Here is a 20600-nt window from a genome sequence, read left to right on the forward strand (position 1 = left end):
AACAACAAATCTTTAATTCTTAGTTCCGCCTTTGAATTTTGAAAAACTGACAGTCCGACAGTGTATGCTATATTTTCAGTTTCACACACAGACACATACTTTCGATATATCTTTAATGCTATTAGCCTATTACCCTATTGAATTATCAGGCCGTTTCTCTCTCTCTCCGCCCCTATGTGTCCTTATCCTATCAGTTTTTCATTCATGATTTGTGAAAATTTCAATTAGAGCAAGGTTTTAAAAATTAAAAATCAATCTGAAAATGGAATCATTTTGATCACCTGTTTTTGGATCGGTGGTTTGATCAATCGAGAGTCAAACGGTTCAAATGGTTTGACCCTTAAAATGAAATGTTAGGATAGAAATACATACATCTCTTTTCTTTTATAAGAAAAGAGAGAGGTAGGTGGCTGTCAGCTGGGTAAACAAGAAAGAAAGGAAAGAAAGAACGGAAAAAAAAAAGGAAAGAAAAGGAGGGAAAGAAAGAAGGAAAGAAAGAAGGAAAAAAAGAAGAAGAATAAGAAAAAGAAGGAGGCGATGTTCACCAGCAATGATGATGGCAACGGTGATGGCTCGCTCTTTCTCTGATCTCATCTCTGAGATCTCTCAAATCTCAGTCATCTCAGATCTAAGATCTTGTCTCAGTCCCTCTTCAGCTCTCCATCTCCTTTTTTTTTTTCTATTAATAATCTTAAAAAAATTAAATAATTTTTTATTAAACCATAAACCGCTGTCCGATGGAATGGTTTAACAGTTCAACTGTCCGAATCAGCTGTTCTCTGACTAATTCAATGTTTTTTTTTTTTCAAAAAAGTGCTCTAGTCTAAAAATGGATCTGGAAACATGACTGGTTGTCGGGTCAAGTGGTTTGATCGCCTTGTCCAGTCTAGTTTTTTAAATAGCGAGTTAGAGGGATCTAGTAGGACTCAATGCCATAAATTGAATAATTCACGCGCCCGGGGGGAGTCAGAATTCAAAATATCAATGTTCCACAGTAGTATACTTATTATTTTATTTATGACATCATGGATTGACCTATTCAACCATGACAGTTGAGCTGCTGACTTAGAAATGGAGACATCCAGATTGATTTTTAAACATTAATATGCTGTCTAATTCAGACATATCATGTTGAAAATTTAAACCTTGCTTAGGCCAAATGGGTCAAATGTTCAATCACGAGTGTCATCAGGTCTTTGAACAAGTCAATGAATTTTTAAGTAGAGGTGGGTTAGTGGTTAACTTGGACTAAAATCTTATATGGAGGCGTAGGGATGACAATTTCTACCCTACCCGGTTGGTAAGCCCCTATCCTACTCGATGGGATGGGTTTCTTTTGCTTACAGGACGAGTTTTGGGGAACAAACGAATTTTAGGATTCTACAACCCGAACAGGTACGGATACGGTACGATATTAGGCTAAACATGGATATGGTGATAGCGGTCAACTCCAAAGGTATGAGGCATGGTTTTCAAAACCGGACCAGACCAGAAAAACTAGGAACCGGTCAGGTGATCAGTTCCATTTTCCCCAAAAACCGGATTTCCCCCCAAAACCGTTGATTTTGGTTAGCGAACCGCTAAACCGGGCAGTTAACCGTTCAAACGATTTTGACCATTTTTTATTTTTTATTTTTTTAGTTTTTGTTAGAATGGGCCGAGTGTTTGATTCGAACATATGGACTGTTCGACCCGGTAACTGGACCCCTGACCAGTTTGATCACCGGATCGGTTTTAAAAACCATGGTATGAGGAGAAATGGGTTGGGAAAGATGGAAAGTGGTTAGAGCCCCAAAAGGGCTGCACTATGTATACTCCAACAAGTCATCATAATTCCCTATAAGGGAAGATTTAATGGCCTATTCTTTTTCTTTTTTTTTTTTTTTTTGGATTTTGAGAGAGTGAAGTTGGTTAATGGGATTTTGATTCCTATTAACCAAGATACCCATGTTCTTTTTTCAGATTTATGTGGGATCTGGTTATTTGGGTAAATGATACCCATCTCCTAGGTGAGTAAGTAACTTTCCCACCAAGAGGAAAAGTTGTGAACATTTGGATGAGATAAACCTACCCCTTTTAATAATGGATTTCTATGGTTAGTCATTTTCTTATTTATATCTAGAAAATAAAAGAATATAGATAAATATACTTACCCAGATAAATATTTCCCATAAAACACTTACCCTGCTAAATAACTTTCCCAAAAACGAACAAGACCTAAAAAAAGAGGGAAAAACTTGTATATGTAAAGGGGGACTTGAGAGGAAAATGTGAAATTGTCAATGAAGTGAGTGAGATGAGCTGAGCTCCCCTTTAATGTTTTCGAATATTTACTAAGTGGAGAGGTTACTAGAACCTTTCATGCCACATCATCCAAATTCCAAGTTGGTCAGGTCACTATAATTTGCTCTTAATTATTACTCGGTAAATTGGGTCGACCATAGAATCAGATTGGCCTAGTTTTGACTCGGGATGGATTAAACCAGACCTGTGGCGGTTTGTAAGTCTATGCTATTACACCTGTATCCAAATTTATTTGGTTAATATAATATTTAGGCTTTGTTTGTTTGTAGTTCATTTTATTAACACTAGTGTAAAAGCGTTGGACTGCAAGTGAGACGAGTCCAAATTTTGTTTTGACTTTGTTATGCATTTTACTTTGATTTGTTTATTTCCAAGGTAGATGACTCAAAATAAAATCTGAGCAAACTAAAGTGAAATCTGGATAAAACTAATCAAAGTTTATCATTTTCTCATTTACATTCCCATGCAAATATATGATTAGTTCCATAAGTTATCTATAAAATAAAAAGAAAAGAAAAATCCTAAAAAGAATAAACTTATTAAGTATAACCTCCTTTCACTTCCAGGCCCCCTCTCGTTAATTCAATCAATCAAGGCTGAGTTGTGTTCGGGGTCTCTACGTCCTACCCATAACGAACTGTACACACACTCACCCACTTACACCTCACGATATTCCCGAGTGCAGCATTGAGAACATACAAGAATTTTCTAATCAGGACTCCTCTGGATTGGGCTAAGCTTGCTTGGGAGTGCTTAAGAATAAACATTTAATCCAATAATCACTTATTCAAGAAGCCAAAAATTTAGGCTTATTCCTAAGTGCTTATTTCCTTTTTGGCATGTCTTGGTCAGTTGGCCTGCCACATCATTTTGAAAATACCTATTCTACCCCTGTTTGAAATAAGTGATTTTTCACTGAGTGATCATGAACACTTATTAGAATAACTTTGTAAGCACTACTTTCTTTATTCAAATAGGCACTCTCAAACTCCACCAAACACAAAATAAAAAATATCTGTTACACCACCAACGGGGCAAGGGCATGTTAGTAATTAAGCTCGTGATAAATTGCTAATAATTGCCTATTACTTAATTCTTCCATTTCCACATGTTCCTCGGTGCTCAGGACAAAGATCGAATGAAAATGTATCTTTCCAGTGGTATACGTGTGTCCGATGGATTATATGCCACGTGGAAGGCGCTGGTTGGGCGCGTGGAGATTGAGGATATGGAACGAGGGGCTCTCTATCCTTCTATCCCTCTTGTGTGGTGCATTCATAGCTTAAACTCTGTGCCCGGAATATAATTCCTTGATTTCATTTTCTAAAGCCGACCAACCGCGCTCCCTGAAACAAAGAAACCTGTGAACTGGTCCTCTCCTCTCCTGAATTCTCCTCCCATTTTCTTGCACTTTGAAGAAAAATGGCTTCCATCTCTGCAACCACCCCGACTTCATCGGTGGTTCGTGCCAGCTTCGTGCGCAAGAGCTCGATCGGGACCTCATCCTCCCCTGTTCTTGGTAAGACCTCGACTTGGTTGTGTATGATACCTGATTTTCAACCTTCTTCGTAGAATTTTAGATCTTTGTTTTTCTTTCCGTGGTGGAGATAACTAAAGGTGTATTTAATTAAACCCCATGTGAATTCGCGCAAGACAGAACACACTCTGCTTTTCTGTGGCCAAATTTTTCTGTAGTGCGCTTCTGGGTTCAGGGCCGAATAAGTTGGAACCAAGATGGAATCAACAGATCATCGTCCATAATGGATAGAATAGATGAACGCTGAAATTGTGGAAATGGGTTTCAAGAAATGAATTGAATTCTTGAAACCCATTTCTGTTCCCGTTAGGATCCTAGTACTGAGAGTAAATCAGATGAATAATTATGCTTTTTTTTTGTCCTCTGTTCCAGATACCCGGTTACTGAAATTCAGAGAACGTTGACGGTTTATGTGAAATCTTCTCTTATTATGCATTTCAGGTTTGCCAGCACTGGCTAGGAGGGGACGTGTGATGTGTTCAGTGGAGGAGAAGCCCTCTGCTTCGAGTGTCAGCTCAAGTGTGAGCATGGGTGCATCGCTCATGGCAGCTGCATGCGCTGCAACCATGTCGAACCCGGCATTGGCTCTGGTGGATGAGAGACTGAGCACCGAAGGAACCGGACTTCCATTCGGACTGAGCAACAACCTTCTTGGGTGGATCCTACTGGGCGTCTTTGCTCTCATTTGGTCTCTCTATTTTGTCTACACTGCTACCCTTGAAGAGGACGAGGAATCAGGATTGTCCCTCTAAGTGAAGGAATGTAGAGAAAAAGAAGAAAGAGAGGTTGGACTTTTGTATGTTGGATTGTGAAACAGCCTAAGCCTTTTTTTTTAATGTATTAATTAAATGAATTAATGTACTTGGTTTTGTTTCTGGAATATTTATCTTCCTTCCACCTCTTCCTCATGTAGAATATTTTGCATTAACCTAGACGGGGGGCACAGGACCGTCTGATCAGATTAAACTGATTGGCTGACCCATGATCTCTGAATCCCAGATCTGATCTGATCTTAGGGTGGATATGCGTTGAAACCTCAAATAGTCAAATCGACCTGAGTAAAACACTGATACCCAAAGCCACCCAATTTAAGCAGAAGTGCAGTAACTACAAGTTCACAATTCATTTAGATTGCCTTTGTGCCATTACCATTCAGGCTCAAACGTTTGGAGAGGTGTGTTTGGTATTGGTAATGCTAATTCAAAATTTAAATGAGGAGTTAAACCTTTGTGCAAAAGCAATACAATTAATTTTAAAAAATAACCAATCATCTTTATCACATGGTAGGGGTGCAAGTCGGGTGGGTTGGGCTGGGTTTATGGTCAATCCTGGCTCAATCCTAAAATTTGGACTTAAGGCCCAAGCCCGATCTTCCCAACCCAAACCTAGCTCGTACTATAATTTGATGTACTCAGGCCCGGGCCAGGTTCAGGATGGTTGATGAACCCACTTTAAAATTATACATATAATATGTATTCATGCAAATTTTTATACATATATTTATGTACATATGTAAATATGTATACAAACATATATATATATATATATATATATATATATATATATGTGTATATATATATGTGTGTGTGTGTGTGTGTGTATATGTATGAATTAGTATTGGCCTAAAAAATAAAAAAGCTCGACTTCTTGGGCCCGAGTCTAGCCCAAGGACTGAAAATCCAAGCCTAACATGTGTAAAATTTTGGGTTGGGTTGCCTAAGTTGCACCCTTGTCACATGGTCTACTTACTTTTCATTGGTTCATATTTTATAAGGTGTATATTACAGGTCATATCTCACTTTTGATTCACTTTTTTTGCTTCTTTGACATGTAGTTTTAGCAATGTAAATTATGCTTTAAATGAAGGGCAAATTTCTTAAACTACCTTTTTTGTTTGCGAAATTGACTAATTATACTCTTATTGTTTACATATTGTCATAAACTATCCTTAAGTTTTCTGACAATTATCATCATCGTTAAATCGGGATGAAAATATTGAATTTACATTTTTACCCTTCTATTAAAACTGGCTCAAATCGACCTTAGTGTTCAAATTACTTTTTTACCCTTCCATTAAAACAAACAAGGGATCGATTAAAGGTTGGCCACCCATTTAAAAACTTGTCTTGAAAAACCATCGGCATTGTTCAAGCAGTAGGGGTGAGCATTCGATTTATTTGATTAAAAACCGACTCGAATAAATCAAAATTTTAAAAACCAAAAAAAAAATAAAAACCGAAATAACCGAAACCAAAATTTTGTTTCGGTTTTTGGTTATTTTGGTTAAAATTTGAATTTAATTAATTTATATAAAATATTATATATTATAACCTATAATATATATTATGAAATTGAATTTCATTATAGTACATTATATAATATATTAATATATAAATATGTAGCATATTATATATTAAATGTTATATATTGTATATATAATATGTAGCATATTATATATTAAATGTTATATATATTGTAAACCAAAATTTTTTATTTTAACTGAATAATGCTCACCCTTACCAAGCGGAAAAGTCATCGTCTTCAACAACTGCCGCTGCAAACTCCGGCCGGTGGTACATTTGAAAAACTACACCTATTTATCCAAACCCATATGAGATTGCTCACATGACTATCAGATATGCAAGAATAAATCACAACAGATGGAACCACCGGAGAAATCAACTACGGCGGAGAAGAGGATGTCCCTAAAATCCCAATACATCCTAAATATTAATCGTTGATAACTAAAACACAGATCTTAAAACAAAAAGTCAGTTCAAACAGATGAAGGAAAACGAAAAGAGATTAGAAAACAGAATTTTAGGGAAAATAAAAAAGAAAAACCAAAGAAAACGGAGGAGACATGATTCAAGTCGATTGCCGATTGATTACAGGCTAAAGATTCATTGCTTCCATGTCACTAGACCTGGCAAAAAGTTGACCCAACCCGCGAACCCGACCCAACCCGACCCGAAAAATAGGGTTAGGGTCTCATATCCGACCCGATCCAACCTAAAAAAACTGGGTTGGGTTGGGTTGGGTTGTGTCATGGGTCAACCCGCTGACCTAATTGTCAAGTCTAATTGGGATTATTTATGCATTGTTAGAAGTTTCCACTCTTTAATTTTTTTTTGTTTAGTTTTTACCTTTTATTGTTTACTCTTTAAATTGTTAAATGTTCAAGTTTTTTATTTTATATTTGGAATTTTAAGGTTAACTCTTTTAATTTTGACATTTTTCATGTAAGTTTTCTTTATTTTTTAAATTTTAATTATTTTTTGGGATGATCCGAATTGACCCATGGGTCAACCTTAAACCGGGCATTTAGGGTTAGGGTCTAGCATTTAACAATCCGACTTGAAATTCAACCCGACCCGAAATCAACCAGAAGTACCTTGACCAAATCCGAACCCGACCCACCAAACCCAATTGCCAGGTTTAATATAAACAGAGAAGAAAGTAGCATTGTTTGGGTTTTATTTTGAAAATTTGAGGAATATACGTGTTCCTTGGGGTCACCACGAACAGTGTTGACGGGTAGTTATGAGCAGTGATTCTCTACCACTGCTAACGATGACTTTGACGATGATGATGATGTAGACACAGGCCATGATTCTTAACAAAAAGGGTCACCATTGATGGTGCCAATGCTAACAAACAATGGCTCAGATTCGTGTAAGAAGATGCCGGTGACCGAGCCCTCATGCAAGAAATAATCCAGTGCTGACCGAGCCCTAAATGAAATGAACTGAAATGAAAAGGGCATTTTTAACCGTAAAAGGGTATTTTAGGAATTCTAGACAAAATTATTAGTCACGTGGTGTCACATGCAAACGGTGTATGACAATCGACTAATGGTAAGGGAGGTGTTTGACAATTGTCAGAAAACTTAAGGGTAGTTTAAGACAATATGTAAACAATAAAGGTATAGTTATTAAGTTAGTCAATTTTGCAAACAGTAGTAGTTTAAGAAATTTCCCCTTATTAAATGTCTAAATTCAGTGTGACACCACCCTATCTTATTGATTTTCATCCAATGGTCAATTTAAAAATAAATGCTTTCTAATTATTGGCTTATTTACTTCATATAGATTATGCAAGTCCAATGGTTCTAAAAGTATATAACCAAAAGAATAGCCTTTGTTTTGGAGAGTAGGTTTTATGGGTATTCATGGTGTATATCCAGCTTTACTAGTACTAGTAAATGTGTATGTGCAACTAAATTTTAAATTACAATAATAATAATAATATTATTATTATTTTATTAAATTTTGATTTTCATTTCCATCATTAATATAAATAATTTTTTTTTTTATAATATGATGAATATATAACATTAGAAATGTTACCAAATGTTTTCAACAAAATTCTATACTTTTTCACTTTTTCAATAATGACATCATGAGTTGATTGGAAAAGTTGAATCACTGACCCACCATGGAACCATCTAGATAGGAAAATACCTTTGACTTCATATCAGTTTTAAATTATATATATTTCATCTGCATTGTATAAATAATTTTTGCTTATCATGCTTAATTTTTGTTTGATATAATTTTTTATATACTTGTGTTTCTTTGTACTTTTTGATTTTTTTTAAATTTTATTATTTAACTATCACATCATTGGTTAATCAATTTGACCCAGACCACTAACCCACCACCCAAAAATGAAAATAGTTTGATTTCTATGTTTACTTTAAATTTTGTATTACATTTCCGTCATTAATAAAAATAACTCTTATGTACAATACCTAATTTTATTCAATATATAACATTAGATATGTTCCCAATTTTTTCTCTAATTTTTCTTTATTTTTGTGATTCTTTGTTTTCTATTTTTAAAAGTTTTATTATTTGATTATGACATCATTTCATTTCTTGGTTGGTTTTAGATTTGGAATTCCATTTTCATCATTAATAAAATTTTTTATTACATATCATACTTATTTTTCTTTAGTATAATGAATATATAATATTAGAGATATACCCAATTTATTTTTCTGTATTATTTTATTTTATTTTTATTATTTAATTATGATATTATTTTGTAACCCATTTAACCCAAATGGTTAAATTGCTTACCCACCACCAAAAGGAAAGAAGATGGTTTTATTTTCGAATTACTTTTCAAAGTATTTATTTTTATATTATTAAAATTAATATTGTGGACTAATTAGTAGAATTTAATGATAAGAGAAATAAATATTAAATGTAGAATTTAATGAGAGAATAAACATTAGATATGAGACTTAATGAGAGAAAATAGTAAAATAGTTTTATTTCTAATTGGTTTTAAATTTCATATTCTATTTCCATCATTAATAAAAATATTTATTATTTATGATACTTATTCTTGTTTAATAGGACGAATACATGATCTTAAAGATGTTCCCAAAATTTTTCTTTTTTATTTTATTTTTTGCATTTGATCTATTTTTGATTTTTTATTATTTAATTGTTGTAACATGGGTTGACCCATTTGACCTATAATGGTTTAATTTATTACCACCACCTAGATGAAAATACTATTTTTTCTAAGTCAATTTTAGAAGTATAATTTTTTATGCTATTGGAATTAGTGGAATTTAGTAATGAGAAGAAATAAAAATGCCTTAAATATATGATTAAATGAGGTTGAATGAGAGTAATTGCTTAAAATGTGGGATTTAATGAGAGGAGTTTAATGCATTAAATAATAGTAGTCAAATTACATTTTCTATCATCGCAATAAAGAGGGACCATATTTCAGAAAAAAAGGGGCATTCCAGTCAAGAAAAATTCCAAAAATCTTAGTTCCTATTCTTACATTTTATAGTTGTATAGATATGATGCAACAAAATATATATCTAATTGCCACATAGGATGCAGTTGAGAATATGCAATATGATGAAAGGGTTTTTTTTTTATTTTTTTCCTCTTTGTATTTGGGCGCCCAAGTAAGGGCAAACTTGTATTTTCAACAAAGTTATAAAGACTTTGTCTCTTGTGTGAACAATAACCCAAGATACACCTTCATAACTCTCTTCTTCTTTTCTTCTCCTCTCTTCTCTTCTTTCTTTCTTTCTTTCTTTTGGCTTCACCTTAAACAACTTGGTATCTGAATTACATATGGATTCAGGGTAGATTTATACTGGTGTTTGTTACCCTACACCTGCTGACGTCAAACCTCTCTTCTAATAACCCTTCAATTTTAAGGCACCTTAGACATGAAATTCTGAAAATTGGAATTTTGAATGATTCTATAGCTATAAAAAAGATTGTGTTGCCCATATAGGCAACCCAAGAAGGAGGATGAATTGGGTTGTTAATTGATTTTAATTTTATCTTAGACCTATTCCATTTGAATGATTCACAACAAATTTCTTACTCATATACTCTGTTTGACAGTGTGAAGGTTTGATGAGAGGTAACTAATTTAAGCAACTCTTAGGATTATGAATTTCCTGACATTTTCAATCAATAGTGCATTTATTATTAGCATTGACTATATATATATATATATTGTTGAAGGTGTTTATAGTCTTGTACTAAGTTATCTTTAACGAGTGCTTGTTAACGAACTTAATTTGCTTGCTGCTAAATGAATTAGATCTAGGAAAGTAAATGAGAGATAAGAAATAATACAAAATACAAGATTTTGCGCTTTATATATTTGTATTTGTACTCCTTCCAAATAGAGCCTTTAGGACAAATATTATCATTACAAATGCCTACACCAATTGCAAAGTCTACTTACACCCAAAAGGAGAAAAAATCTTCTCCCAAATGCCTACACCAAAAGTACAAGTGATTAATATGTAGTAACAACTCTTACCATCAACTTACCATCAACTTTATAGAGAATACACTGAATAGGGGAAATGCATAACGACGGTTTTCTTATTTTACAAATTATCCAAAGTATTAATCTTCTCATTAAAGTGTTCCCAACAAAAAGTTTCTCCTAGCAGGGATGGATTGACACCAAATTTTTTTAAGGGGGGAAGGCCGAGAAGAAGATAAAGAACAAAGAGAGGGCAAAAAAAGAAGAGCAGTAAAATAAATCATTATGATGAGGCACCTATATTCCGTTATCTAGTTTAAAATGATCCAAGAAAACATTATCAAGGGTATTTAGCAACTATACAACCAATCATACTCATGATCCCTCAACCCTCTTCTAAAACCGAAATCCCAGCTCAAACTAGTTGATGAATAAGCTGCAATAAAGCGATGAATAAGTTCTTTTTTAAGCAAATAGAGTGAATACAAACTTACAAAGTTGAAAAGGTCCTACCCTCAAACCTTTAAAAACATTCAAGCTTTCAGCTCTAGAGATTAATCTACTAAACACATCTATAGTCAGGGTAAAAAAAAAAGTACATCACATTGTCTTAAACCCTTACTAGCTAGAAAAAATTCCAAAACACTATTTACCAAGACTGAATTATGATAGATTTGTAAGTGGCCTTTGATCCATTTGCACCACCTCTCTCCCAACCCACAATTCTTTATTACTTTTAAAATAAATGACCAATACACCATATCATAGAACTTTTCCAGATCCAATTTATACACAAATCCTTTCTTCCTCGATCTTCTCAAGTCCCCTAACCATTTATTGGTTATCAATATTTGATCTATAATCTGCCTTCTTTGAATAAAGGCTCATTTGTATTGAGTTACAATAGCTAGGAAGACTGATCTTAATCAATCCATCATTAGGTTAAATTGTAAACCATAGAGAGCAATGCAAGCTGTATCCAATGGCCAATAAAAGAAGCTGGAGAGGATTAAAATACTTTATTAGTTCAAATTTGGTTAGAATAGCTAGAGGACTAAGTATGGTTCTCCTTCCCCCTCCCTCCCTATGTACCCATAATTATATTAAAAAATTATAAATGAAATACATATCTTAATAAACATAAACAAAGAATCAAGAGTTTCATAAGCAGCTCCTAAGAATTTTTAGCTGAATTTCTCCATGTCAAAAGTGAGGAATTAACTAGCTGGTATGGCTTTCAGCATCCAAACTAATAATGCTGACAATAAGTTGAGGCTTACTAGTTACTCTTTAAAGCATAAATTTATGAATATATACAGCCGCTGTATTCTCTTAGGCTATGTTTGGTTTGATAGAAGATAAGGGAGAAACTGAAAATCGAGGGGAAGTTCTTAAGAAATTTTGTTCAATTCCTCAAGGACCTTTCCCTTGAGTCTGAGTCTCTGTTTTTCTTTTATTTTTATCAAGTCAAACATAGCATTACAACCTAAGGCTCAGTTTGGAAGGAGTACAAATATAAATATGTACAGTAGTACAGTACAAATACATATAAAATACAAAGCTTTGTACTCTATATATTTGTATTTGTACTCCTTCCAAACTGAGCCTAATGAGAAAATCTTTCTTGTCTGCCTAAGGTGTCTTATTCTATTTGAACCGTTTCATCAATATGATCGAGAAGAATTTTCGCTCATCTTGCCAGTAGGCAAGCGTCAACAGGTTGGATCTATATTGAATGCACTACAAGAGGTAATGCTGAATCTGAAACTTCTAACTCAAATTTTGAATGCCAGTAGGAGAAATAGTGTTTCTCACCATTTTAGCTTCAAAATTAGCAGACCAGAGGGAGAAATGGTGTTTCTCACCAGATCTGACATTGGCATTAGTGATGGCGTTTCTCATCAGATAATAACCAGGCAGAGATCAATCACCATTTCTTCAAACCTCCTGGCAGAGGACGCAAAAACTGGAAAAGTTTGAAATTTGGAGTTTTGGACTAAGAGATTTTTTGACCAACAAATCTGAGATCAATGGTTAGAAAAGAATCTTTAACGCCTAGATTGTCACCGTCCAACAATGGTGATATCCATCTTGGTCACCATCAGAAAACCTTTCTTGGTCGTTGTTGCCTAGATCGTGATCGTCTGCACTTCTTCAACTAGCCGTTATCGATTGTGCTGTTCAATGGAAAAGGGAGCAAGTGTTTACTTCGATAAAATCGAAGTAAATATTTCCTTTGATTCTCAAGGTAATCTCCATTTTTACCTCGATTCACGATGTAATTTTACAATCTAATCAAATGTGTAAAATCGAACCAGAGTGCATTAAAGCACTGATCTGGCATTTGCATCGCTACCAAATACAACCTTAAAGATCAATTAGAAAAGAATGGTTTGTGCGAAAAACCCAGGCCAGAACAACAGAGCTTTATTATATGCCAATTATTCTAATACTTCCAATGTAAACACCTTATCATTTGCATTGATGCATAAAATTTCATATGGAATTAGCTATGACTCGGCCAACTTGCTTATTTAGGCATCACAATGGAATTGAATCAACATTGGAAAAAGATCTTAAGCATAGCTTATAGATTTTGATGCCATAAGGTCTAATTTGGATCTAACTTAGAAAGATGTATCTGACCATGTAATGTAGTAGAAGATTTTCTTAGAACTTTATAACCACCACCGATCAGCTCCAAGGATCTCTATTATCCAGGGAGTTCCAACTTGACAAAACCCTGGAAGGGTTCTCATATTGGCTTTGTTTGAATGCAGTAAGATCCCAAACTATGCAAATTTAAAAGAGAGAAAGAACAACTAGACAAAATCCAGGAAGGCTCAACATATATGGCTTTGTTTGAATAAGGTAAGAGCTCAAACTATGCAAATTTAAAAGAGAGAAGAAAAACATAAGAAAATTTCAGAAGAAAACTAAACTCGAAATGGGTTTCCTTGGCAAGTTCAATTCAATGTATATAAATAATATTTATTGTTTTACAAAACATAACATGTCCACATGTTATATTACAAAATCTCTTGCATAAAAGCGGCCTACATCCGGGACCAGGATAACTCAGCTATATACTAATTGATAAGAACTAGCCCACTTTTGCAAGTGAGAAGAAATAATCACTACTTTACACCACGATCCTTCTTGGCAAAGCAAATACAACAAAACACAGTCCCTTCTATTCCCCTAGATATGCCATATGCAAGAAATGATAAAAAACAAAATATTCTGGAATACAGACAATAAACATAGTTTGATTTTAATAACTAAGCTTAAAAGAGAATTAATTACACCTTGTTCAGCTGATAAATCTAACAAGACAGAATGTTAAACCAGATTGGCTTTCCTCTGCAGTTGCTCCCGTCATGAAATGAGATTCTTTTTGTTTATTTATTTATTTTTTCATCAGATAAATGGGATTCAATTTGGCATAAGTAGTGAGAAATCCAATCCATATAGAAGAAAGACTCATGTTAGAAATCATCAACACCACTATCCCCTACTTTCCTGGAAGAACTACTGACCAGACAATAAGTTACATAGGAACATAAAAGCACTCCATAAATCCAGCAGAAATCCTTGGTCAACAAAATCGCAGTACTCTGGATACCTTTGATTCTCTGATGCCCATCCGGAAGTTTATAAATTGCAGGTTAACAGGGTTATAAAGACCAATCACCCAAAAATGAGTCTCCTATTCTAACATATTGCATAAAGAAACCAAAATCTGCATTGAATAACTATGCAAAGCTTTCAAGTTATTCACCATACTGTATGATACACCATCACACCTGTTAAATTCTCAATTATTTATGGGGAATGATGGGATAAAATGTGTCAGATAATAGAATTCAGCATTTTATTCCCAAAAGATAAGTAAAACAAAAGTAGTGCATACTGCATGCTTCATATGAAAGTACAATATGCCATACAACAAACTTTGTACGAACATAATGCAGGAAATAGAAGTCTAACTTCCCTAGGTGAAACAGAACTTGTAATAGAGAAGATGATAATTATTCAGCTGGGCTTAATGCAGCATTACTTGTAATGCAGCAAAACAAATGCCATACTTTCTCAAACAAATCCCAGGATGTAGTCCACACGTTATGTTTTGGCTTTCATGGTACAATGTACACCTGAGACCACCAAGTGTTGGGTTTCAAATGTAGTGCAAGTGCGGTCTTCAGACCTACCTAACTGCCAAAGGTTTAATCTTGATGAAAATTCCTCAACTTAATTGTTAATATATCACTTATTTATTTTTCTTTGAGGTGTTTTCTCAGGTTGGAGGAGCAGCTGTGTGGTGTCCCAGTTTTAGAAGGAACCTGAATGATTGGGAAGTGGAGCAATGGGAGGAGATGATGCAGATGCTGAGTGCAGTAAGGGTAGATAGTACAAGGGGGGACAGGAGGATTTGGGCAAAGGAGAAATCAGGTAGGTTCTCAGTCAAATCTTTTTCCAGCAGCCTTTGCAGGGAGGAGGAAGATAATTTCCCCAAAGACCTGGTATGGAGGACGGTGGCTCCTTTAAAAGTTTCCTTTTGTCTATGGGTGACAGCTTTAGGGAAGTGTTTAACAGCTGATAATTTGTCAAAGAGAGGTTGGGTAGTAGAACCAAGCAGATGTGTTCTATGTGGCAACAATTCTGAAAAGTTGGAACATCTCTTCCTGCACTGCAGATTCAGTTGGGTAATTTGGATGAAAATGCTAGAGGTTTTTGGAGTTCAGTCCTGCCTCCCAAGAAATGTATTGGATCTGATACGGGGCTGGGGTCTGAAGGGTTTGCTGAGAAGATGTAAGATTGTATGCAAGGTGTTGCCAGCGATGGTGGTGTGATCAATCTGGTCGGGAAGAAATATGAGACTCTTTGAAAATCAGTTGAGATCAGAGGAGGAAGTCTTAAAGAGAATCTGGAGAAGGTTATATTCCTGGGTGGCAACTTACAAACCATTCAAGAATTGCCCTTACAATTCTTTTTTGGGGTAGAGTAATCTCTTTGTATGATGTTCTTTTTTGATTTTTTGAGTTGTTCATAGTGAGTGCCTTGCTCAGTGCCTCTGTGGGCAAAGCTGTATGTATCTCTTTCATTCTTTTTTTTTTTTTTTTTGATAATTCTCTTTCAGTCTTCTATTAATGAATTACTTTTACCTTTTCTCTCAAAAAATTAATTTTCTTTGAGAGATATGACATATATATTGCAAATGTTTCATAATGTGAGTGCCCAGTATTATGTCAGTTGGCCTTTTCTTGCTACTTCTAGCAACTAGACCTTGCAAGCCATAAAATAAGTTGTTTTCTGTTGGTAGGCTTGAAGTGTTATGGCAGCTACATAGCGGCTGCTCATGATCGTCCATATATATTCCAGGTCCCAATTTAAGTATACAATTTTCTTTAGGCTTCTTAAGTTTCTCCATGATTGGACATAATTTGTTTTCAAGCTGACCTATTTCAGCTATTGTTTTTTTACAATAAAAATATTAGTTATCACTTCTATCCCTTTTATAGTGAAAACTTTGTTTACATCACTTTTAATTTGTTTTGAGGTAAATGGCAAGGAAATGAACACCTCTATCTTAAAAGGGATGAAAATATAGCTCAAAATATTTTACCATGAACAAATTTTATGCCAGTTTATGGAGGGGAAAAAAAGACATCTTGAGTGATTCCTCTGTGCCATTCTTTCTCTTAAGTCTTACCTATCTTGGATTCGCCCGGTCATCTGTGGACAAGAAAACAAGCATTGTGTTTCAGCTTTCAACATGGTTATTGGTGTTTGTCTATATTTCTAGTTTTTTAAGGGTCTGTTGCATCAGACAGTACATAATCAATAAATAACAACTGCCTCCATGTCAACAAACCATATGTTAAGATGAAATGGGTAAGGAAAGAGAATCAAGAAGAATTCATTAGGAAAACAAAAGACTAAGAGATCCATAATACCAGCACAAATGATCTAACAAAACAAGACACAGATTTAACAAGTTGAAAGTTTTCAAAATAAGCCAAGAAATAAATCACACAGGTACATTTTGCATGTGCATAGTTTTGGGACGTGCATCAAGTTCATATAAAACAAATAAATAATTAATTAGATATTTCAACAAAACTTCACTGGCAAATTCATCAACATGAATTGCCGTCCATTCTAAACAAAAAGATGACAAATGCTTGTACAATTGAAAGAAAAGAAACAAAGCCTGACTCTGCACTAACTTAACCAATTCTGATCAAACCAACAAAAAAAGGGGTCAAAAATGCAGTCTGAAATTTATAACAAACTGAAACAACATGAACTAACACTTAAATGTAATCAAAACAACACTGATAAAAGGACAAAATACAAGCTCGAGTAAATAAATTTGACTTGCTTTACAAGAAGTCTAACATGAAACAGTTACAACCAAATTCCTTCAGAATTTGCACTTTTTTTGTAGAAATAGAAACAAGAGAAATGCACTCACAAGAATCCCTCCGTTCAGAACCAAAAACATTTTTCAGAACATTTGACAACGAACCCAAACCGGCAGATTTAGTCGGCAAGACTTCTTTCATATGGAACTCGATAATGATCACAATCACCACCCAAGATCCCATTTCTGAAACCAAGCCGCAACCAACAGTACAAAAGCAGTCCATTCAAACACGGCTGTAAGTCGTTCTCAGGGGGCTCCCAACAACCGAAAGCAATCCCCCTTCAGCAGCTTCCTGTTCGCTGAGGAACTGATATTGATCATCGGTAACCCTAAAAGCCGCATGAAGACAAACAATGACTACTCCAATTATAAGCGAAACCAGAACATTCAACCCGACACGAGTGAAGACTAACGCAACAATGGTAACTACACTCAGAATCGCCAGAACAACCCGATCGTCAAATGTTCGATTGAAGACCATAAGTGGCTCATCACGGAAGAAGTAAAGGAAGAACCAAGCCACAAACACGACCAAGAACACAATCATTGATATCGGATGCCACAAGAGACTCAGGAACAATATCAGTAACACGATAATGGCATAATTAACGCGGAAATAGCCGAGATTACGCTTGATTCGAACCATAGCCTCGCCATAGCTATACGGGCGCCCAAACGCAGACGGATCTGCCAGTTCCCTCCATGGGCGCCGTGTGGCGTAGACCGATTTCCCTCTTTCCTTAGCGCGGGATATGAACTCGACCGCAGGGTTCGAAGTCGAAGCTGCCGTTGAAGGGATAGTGCCGTAACCAGTCTGTGGCGCCTTCGACATCACGGAGAAACCCTGTTCCGAATCTGGATAGAATTAGTGATTACAGAATAATGAGTTGATAGAGAGGAAGTAAACCCTAGTCCCCAAACGGCAAAACCCTACACCCAACCCCAGCTCCAAAGCTTTCTGGCGGTCGATCTCAGAGACAGAGAGAGATCAAAACGAAAACGCTAACTGTAACGGTCTAACCTACAAACAACAACATATGAAGAGCTTCTGGATTCAACTTTCAAGTTCAAGCCGTGACGTTTTCGATTTTCAGCTCTGGATTCCTGAATGCCCAAATTAGTAAATTACGAGACTACCCTCAGGCTACAATACAAATGTTACGTACGCCTACGGTTCCCTTTTCCACGCCTATTCCTGAAGCGTGAATCACTGAATGGCTGAATCACCACTGTTAAGGCTCCGTTTAGAAGGGGTGCAAATTCCGGTTCAGCACAAATATGCATCCCGGGTTGGATTTGCGAGTATTTGAAAACATTGTAAAAAAAAAACCAAAAGTCGAAGTAAAATTGCAAACATTTTGGGGGTGAAAAACTACTTGTAAAAATCACGCTCGAAGTCCATCGAGGGAAACAGGCAAAGGGTTTACCCTCATCCACCAGAATTCACATCGATCTAGCGAAGAGTAATGGATATTTTCCCATTCTCAGTCTAAGTGTTACAACATCTGAGATTTGAGCATCAAGTCGACAATCAATTCTAGGCAACGGAGATCAAATTAAGTGCCTGAGCGTCCGAGTGTTTGAGATACAAGTGTTCGTTATTGGAGATTTGAAATCTAGGAAACAAAGATTTTAGCATCAAGTTGTCAGTGAGGTTTCTTGTACGTAGCTGGTCTAGTTTTTCATTTGATCTATCAATGCATGCTGTATCTGGTCTAGTTAACCAGATGCACACACTTTAATAGGTATCAATCTGAGGTATAAAGTAAAAAACATTTGAAGTAAAAGCCCAACAAAACAATAAAAACAGAAAATGTTTAAAGTAAAAAGTACAAATAAATAGCCTATCGATGAACGCCCGCCCACAGAACCAAACACATACCTAGTTGTTTGTTGTTTTTGGAGTTTTCCTCTTGTTCCAAACTTCAAAACCTTGTTCATTCTCAAGTCCTCTTCACCTTATCTAATACCTTATTGGACTGCCTGAAAGTAAGATGATTTCCAGATCTCTTTTCTGTTTTCATTTTCTCAATACCATTTGTTTTTTTTTACAGATTTGAAAACCTTTTCCCCGTATCTTGTAGTTTAACATTTCCCCTGTTTTAACATAAATAGATCTTGTAATTGTATAGATTTGTAAAGTCTGTTCACAAATGAAACCCCAGTTGATGAGATAAATGATTCATGAACCCAGGAATGCTTACATGAACGATACATGAAGAGGATGGTTTATGTACAGTGTACACACTCATACAGCAAAGTTTACACTGTACATACTCTGTGACCTGAGTTTGTAACGTTACAAACTCTCCCAAACGATAGAAAAGTTGCATCGATAGTTTTCTCTCTTCTTCCCAAACGGTAAAAGTCCAAATGGCCCTTATAACCGGCTTAAATTTTGCTCACACCTGAACCGATTATATTTGCATTTGAACTCCAACCAAACGGATTCCAATCTGATGACGTCTAATGAAGCACGGGACGCCATGGATCGAATACGGATTTTGATCCAGGTTCAACTTGGGCCAACCCAAATTCCATCTGCCTGTTTGTTTCTATTGTCTGCATTTTTTGGTCCCATGACAATTAAAACAAAATTGAGAACGAATCATGTCTAAACTCTAAACCAAATGCCTCAGGATTGAAATCATTGGTTCAACTCAACTCAATGTCAAGTCCACATCTGAAGCTGATCAACATTCCCATGCAAATTGCAATTAGGCTCGACTCATTTGCCCATAAATTGGTTACAGGTAAATGCCTCAATTGGGTAAATATTACTTAAGGCTTGGAGTGCAAAACTATGTATGCTATATTATTTTGTACATATTTATACTGTACATATTTGCATTTACACTTCTTCCAAATTGAGTCTGAGAGATTATTACCAGGTAATTACTTTTGCAGAGAAATGTTAGTCCCATGAATGAGAGAATTTTCTAAAATATCCTTCAGGCTCAATTTGAAAAGGGTACAAATGCAAATTTGTAGAGTGTAAAACCTTGTACAAATGCAAATTTGCATTTGTACTCCTTCCAAACTGAGCATCAATAAAAAAGGGTTGGTCATTTATCAAAAATAAATATTGCTTCTCTTTTTGTTAGGAGTGTGCAATATTGCTTCTGGTGCTTAGCCATTTTCATGGATAAATGACCAACCATTTCTTTCTTTTCCAATTTCACTTCATTTGTTTTTTAGTTTATATATCCTCTTCTCTTTTCTTTTCATATTTATTCTTTGAATTTTATTCATTACTACAATTATTTCACTGAGGTGATTATCATCTAAATCCAAGGTAGGATTTACAAATATTGGTTTTAGTTAACATTTAAGGAGATGTTTTCCAATATGAATTGTTCTCTTCTTTGTGATTTCAATTTTCAAGGAACTGAGTCCCCATACATGTTTTGAAAAAAAAAAATTACTTTATTAAAACCAAAGCACATAAAACAAATTCTTCATTGTGTAGTGTTTTTCTATCCTAAGAGTGGAAAATGCCAAATTTTGGGACCAAATTCAATTTACTCCTCCCAAGACCCTAAATAGTTGAGACCAGCATCGGGT

At 35.2% G+C, this 20600-nt stretch overlaps 1 protein-coding gene and 1 pseudogene across 2 annotated transcripts; one reads left to right on the top strand and one right to left on the bottom strand.

Moving 5' to 3' along the window:
• The first annotated feature begins 3540 nt into the window (after positions 1–3540).
• On the top strand, positions 3541–4721 carry PSBW (photosystem II reaction center W). The gene is made up of 2 exons (XM_088975698.1): positions 3541–3823; positions 4283–4721. Exons 1-2 carry the CDS (start codon positions 3727–3729, stop codon positions 4591–4593), a joined length of 408 nt encoding a protein of 135 aa, XP_088831824.1. The 5' UTR covers positions 3541–3726; the 3' UTR covers positions 4594–4721.
• Positions 4722–17018: 12297 nt separating this feature from the next.
• LOC148864870 (PRA1 family protein F3 pseudogene) lies at positions 17019–18086 on the bottom strand (annotated as a pseudogene). Its single transcript, XR_016110409.1, has one exon. The product of XR_016110409.1 is annotated as a PRA1 family protein F3 pseudogene (transcript).
• Between the last annotated feature and the right edge of the window lie 2514 nt (positions 18087–20600).

The sequence above is a fragment of the Nelumbo lutea genome, chromosome 3, assembly GCF_056320005.1.
Source record: "Nelumbo lutea isolate HS-2025 chromosome 3, American lotus-T2T, whole genome shotgun sequence".
NCBI lineage: Eukaryota > Viridiplantae > Streptophyta > Magnoliopsida > Proteales > Nelumbonaceae > Nelumbo > Nelumbo lutea.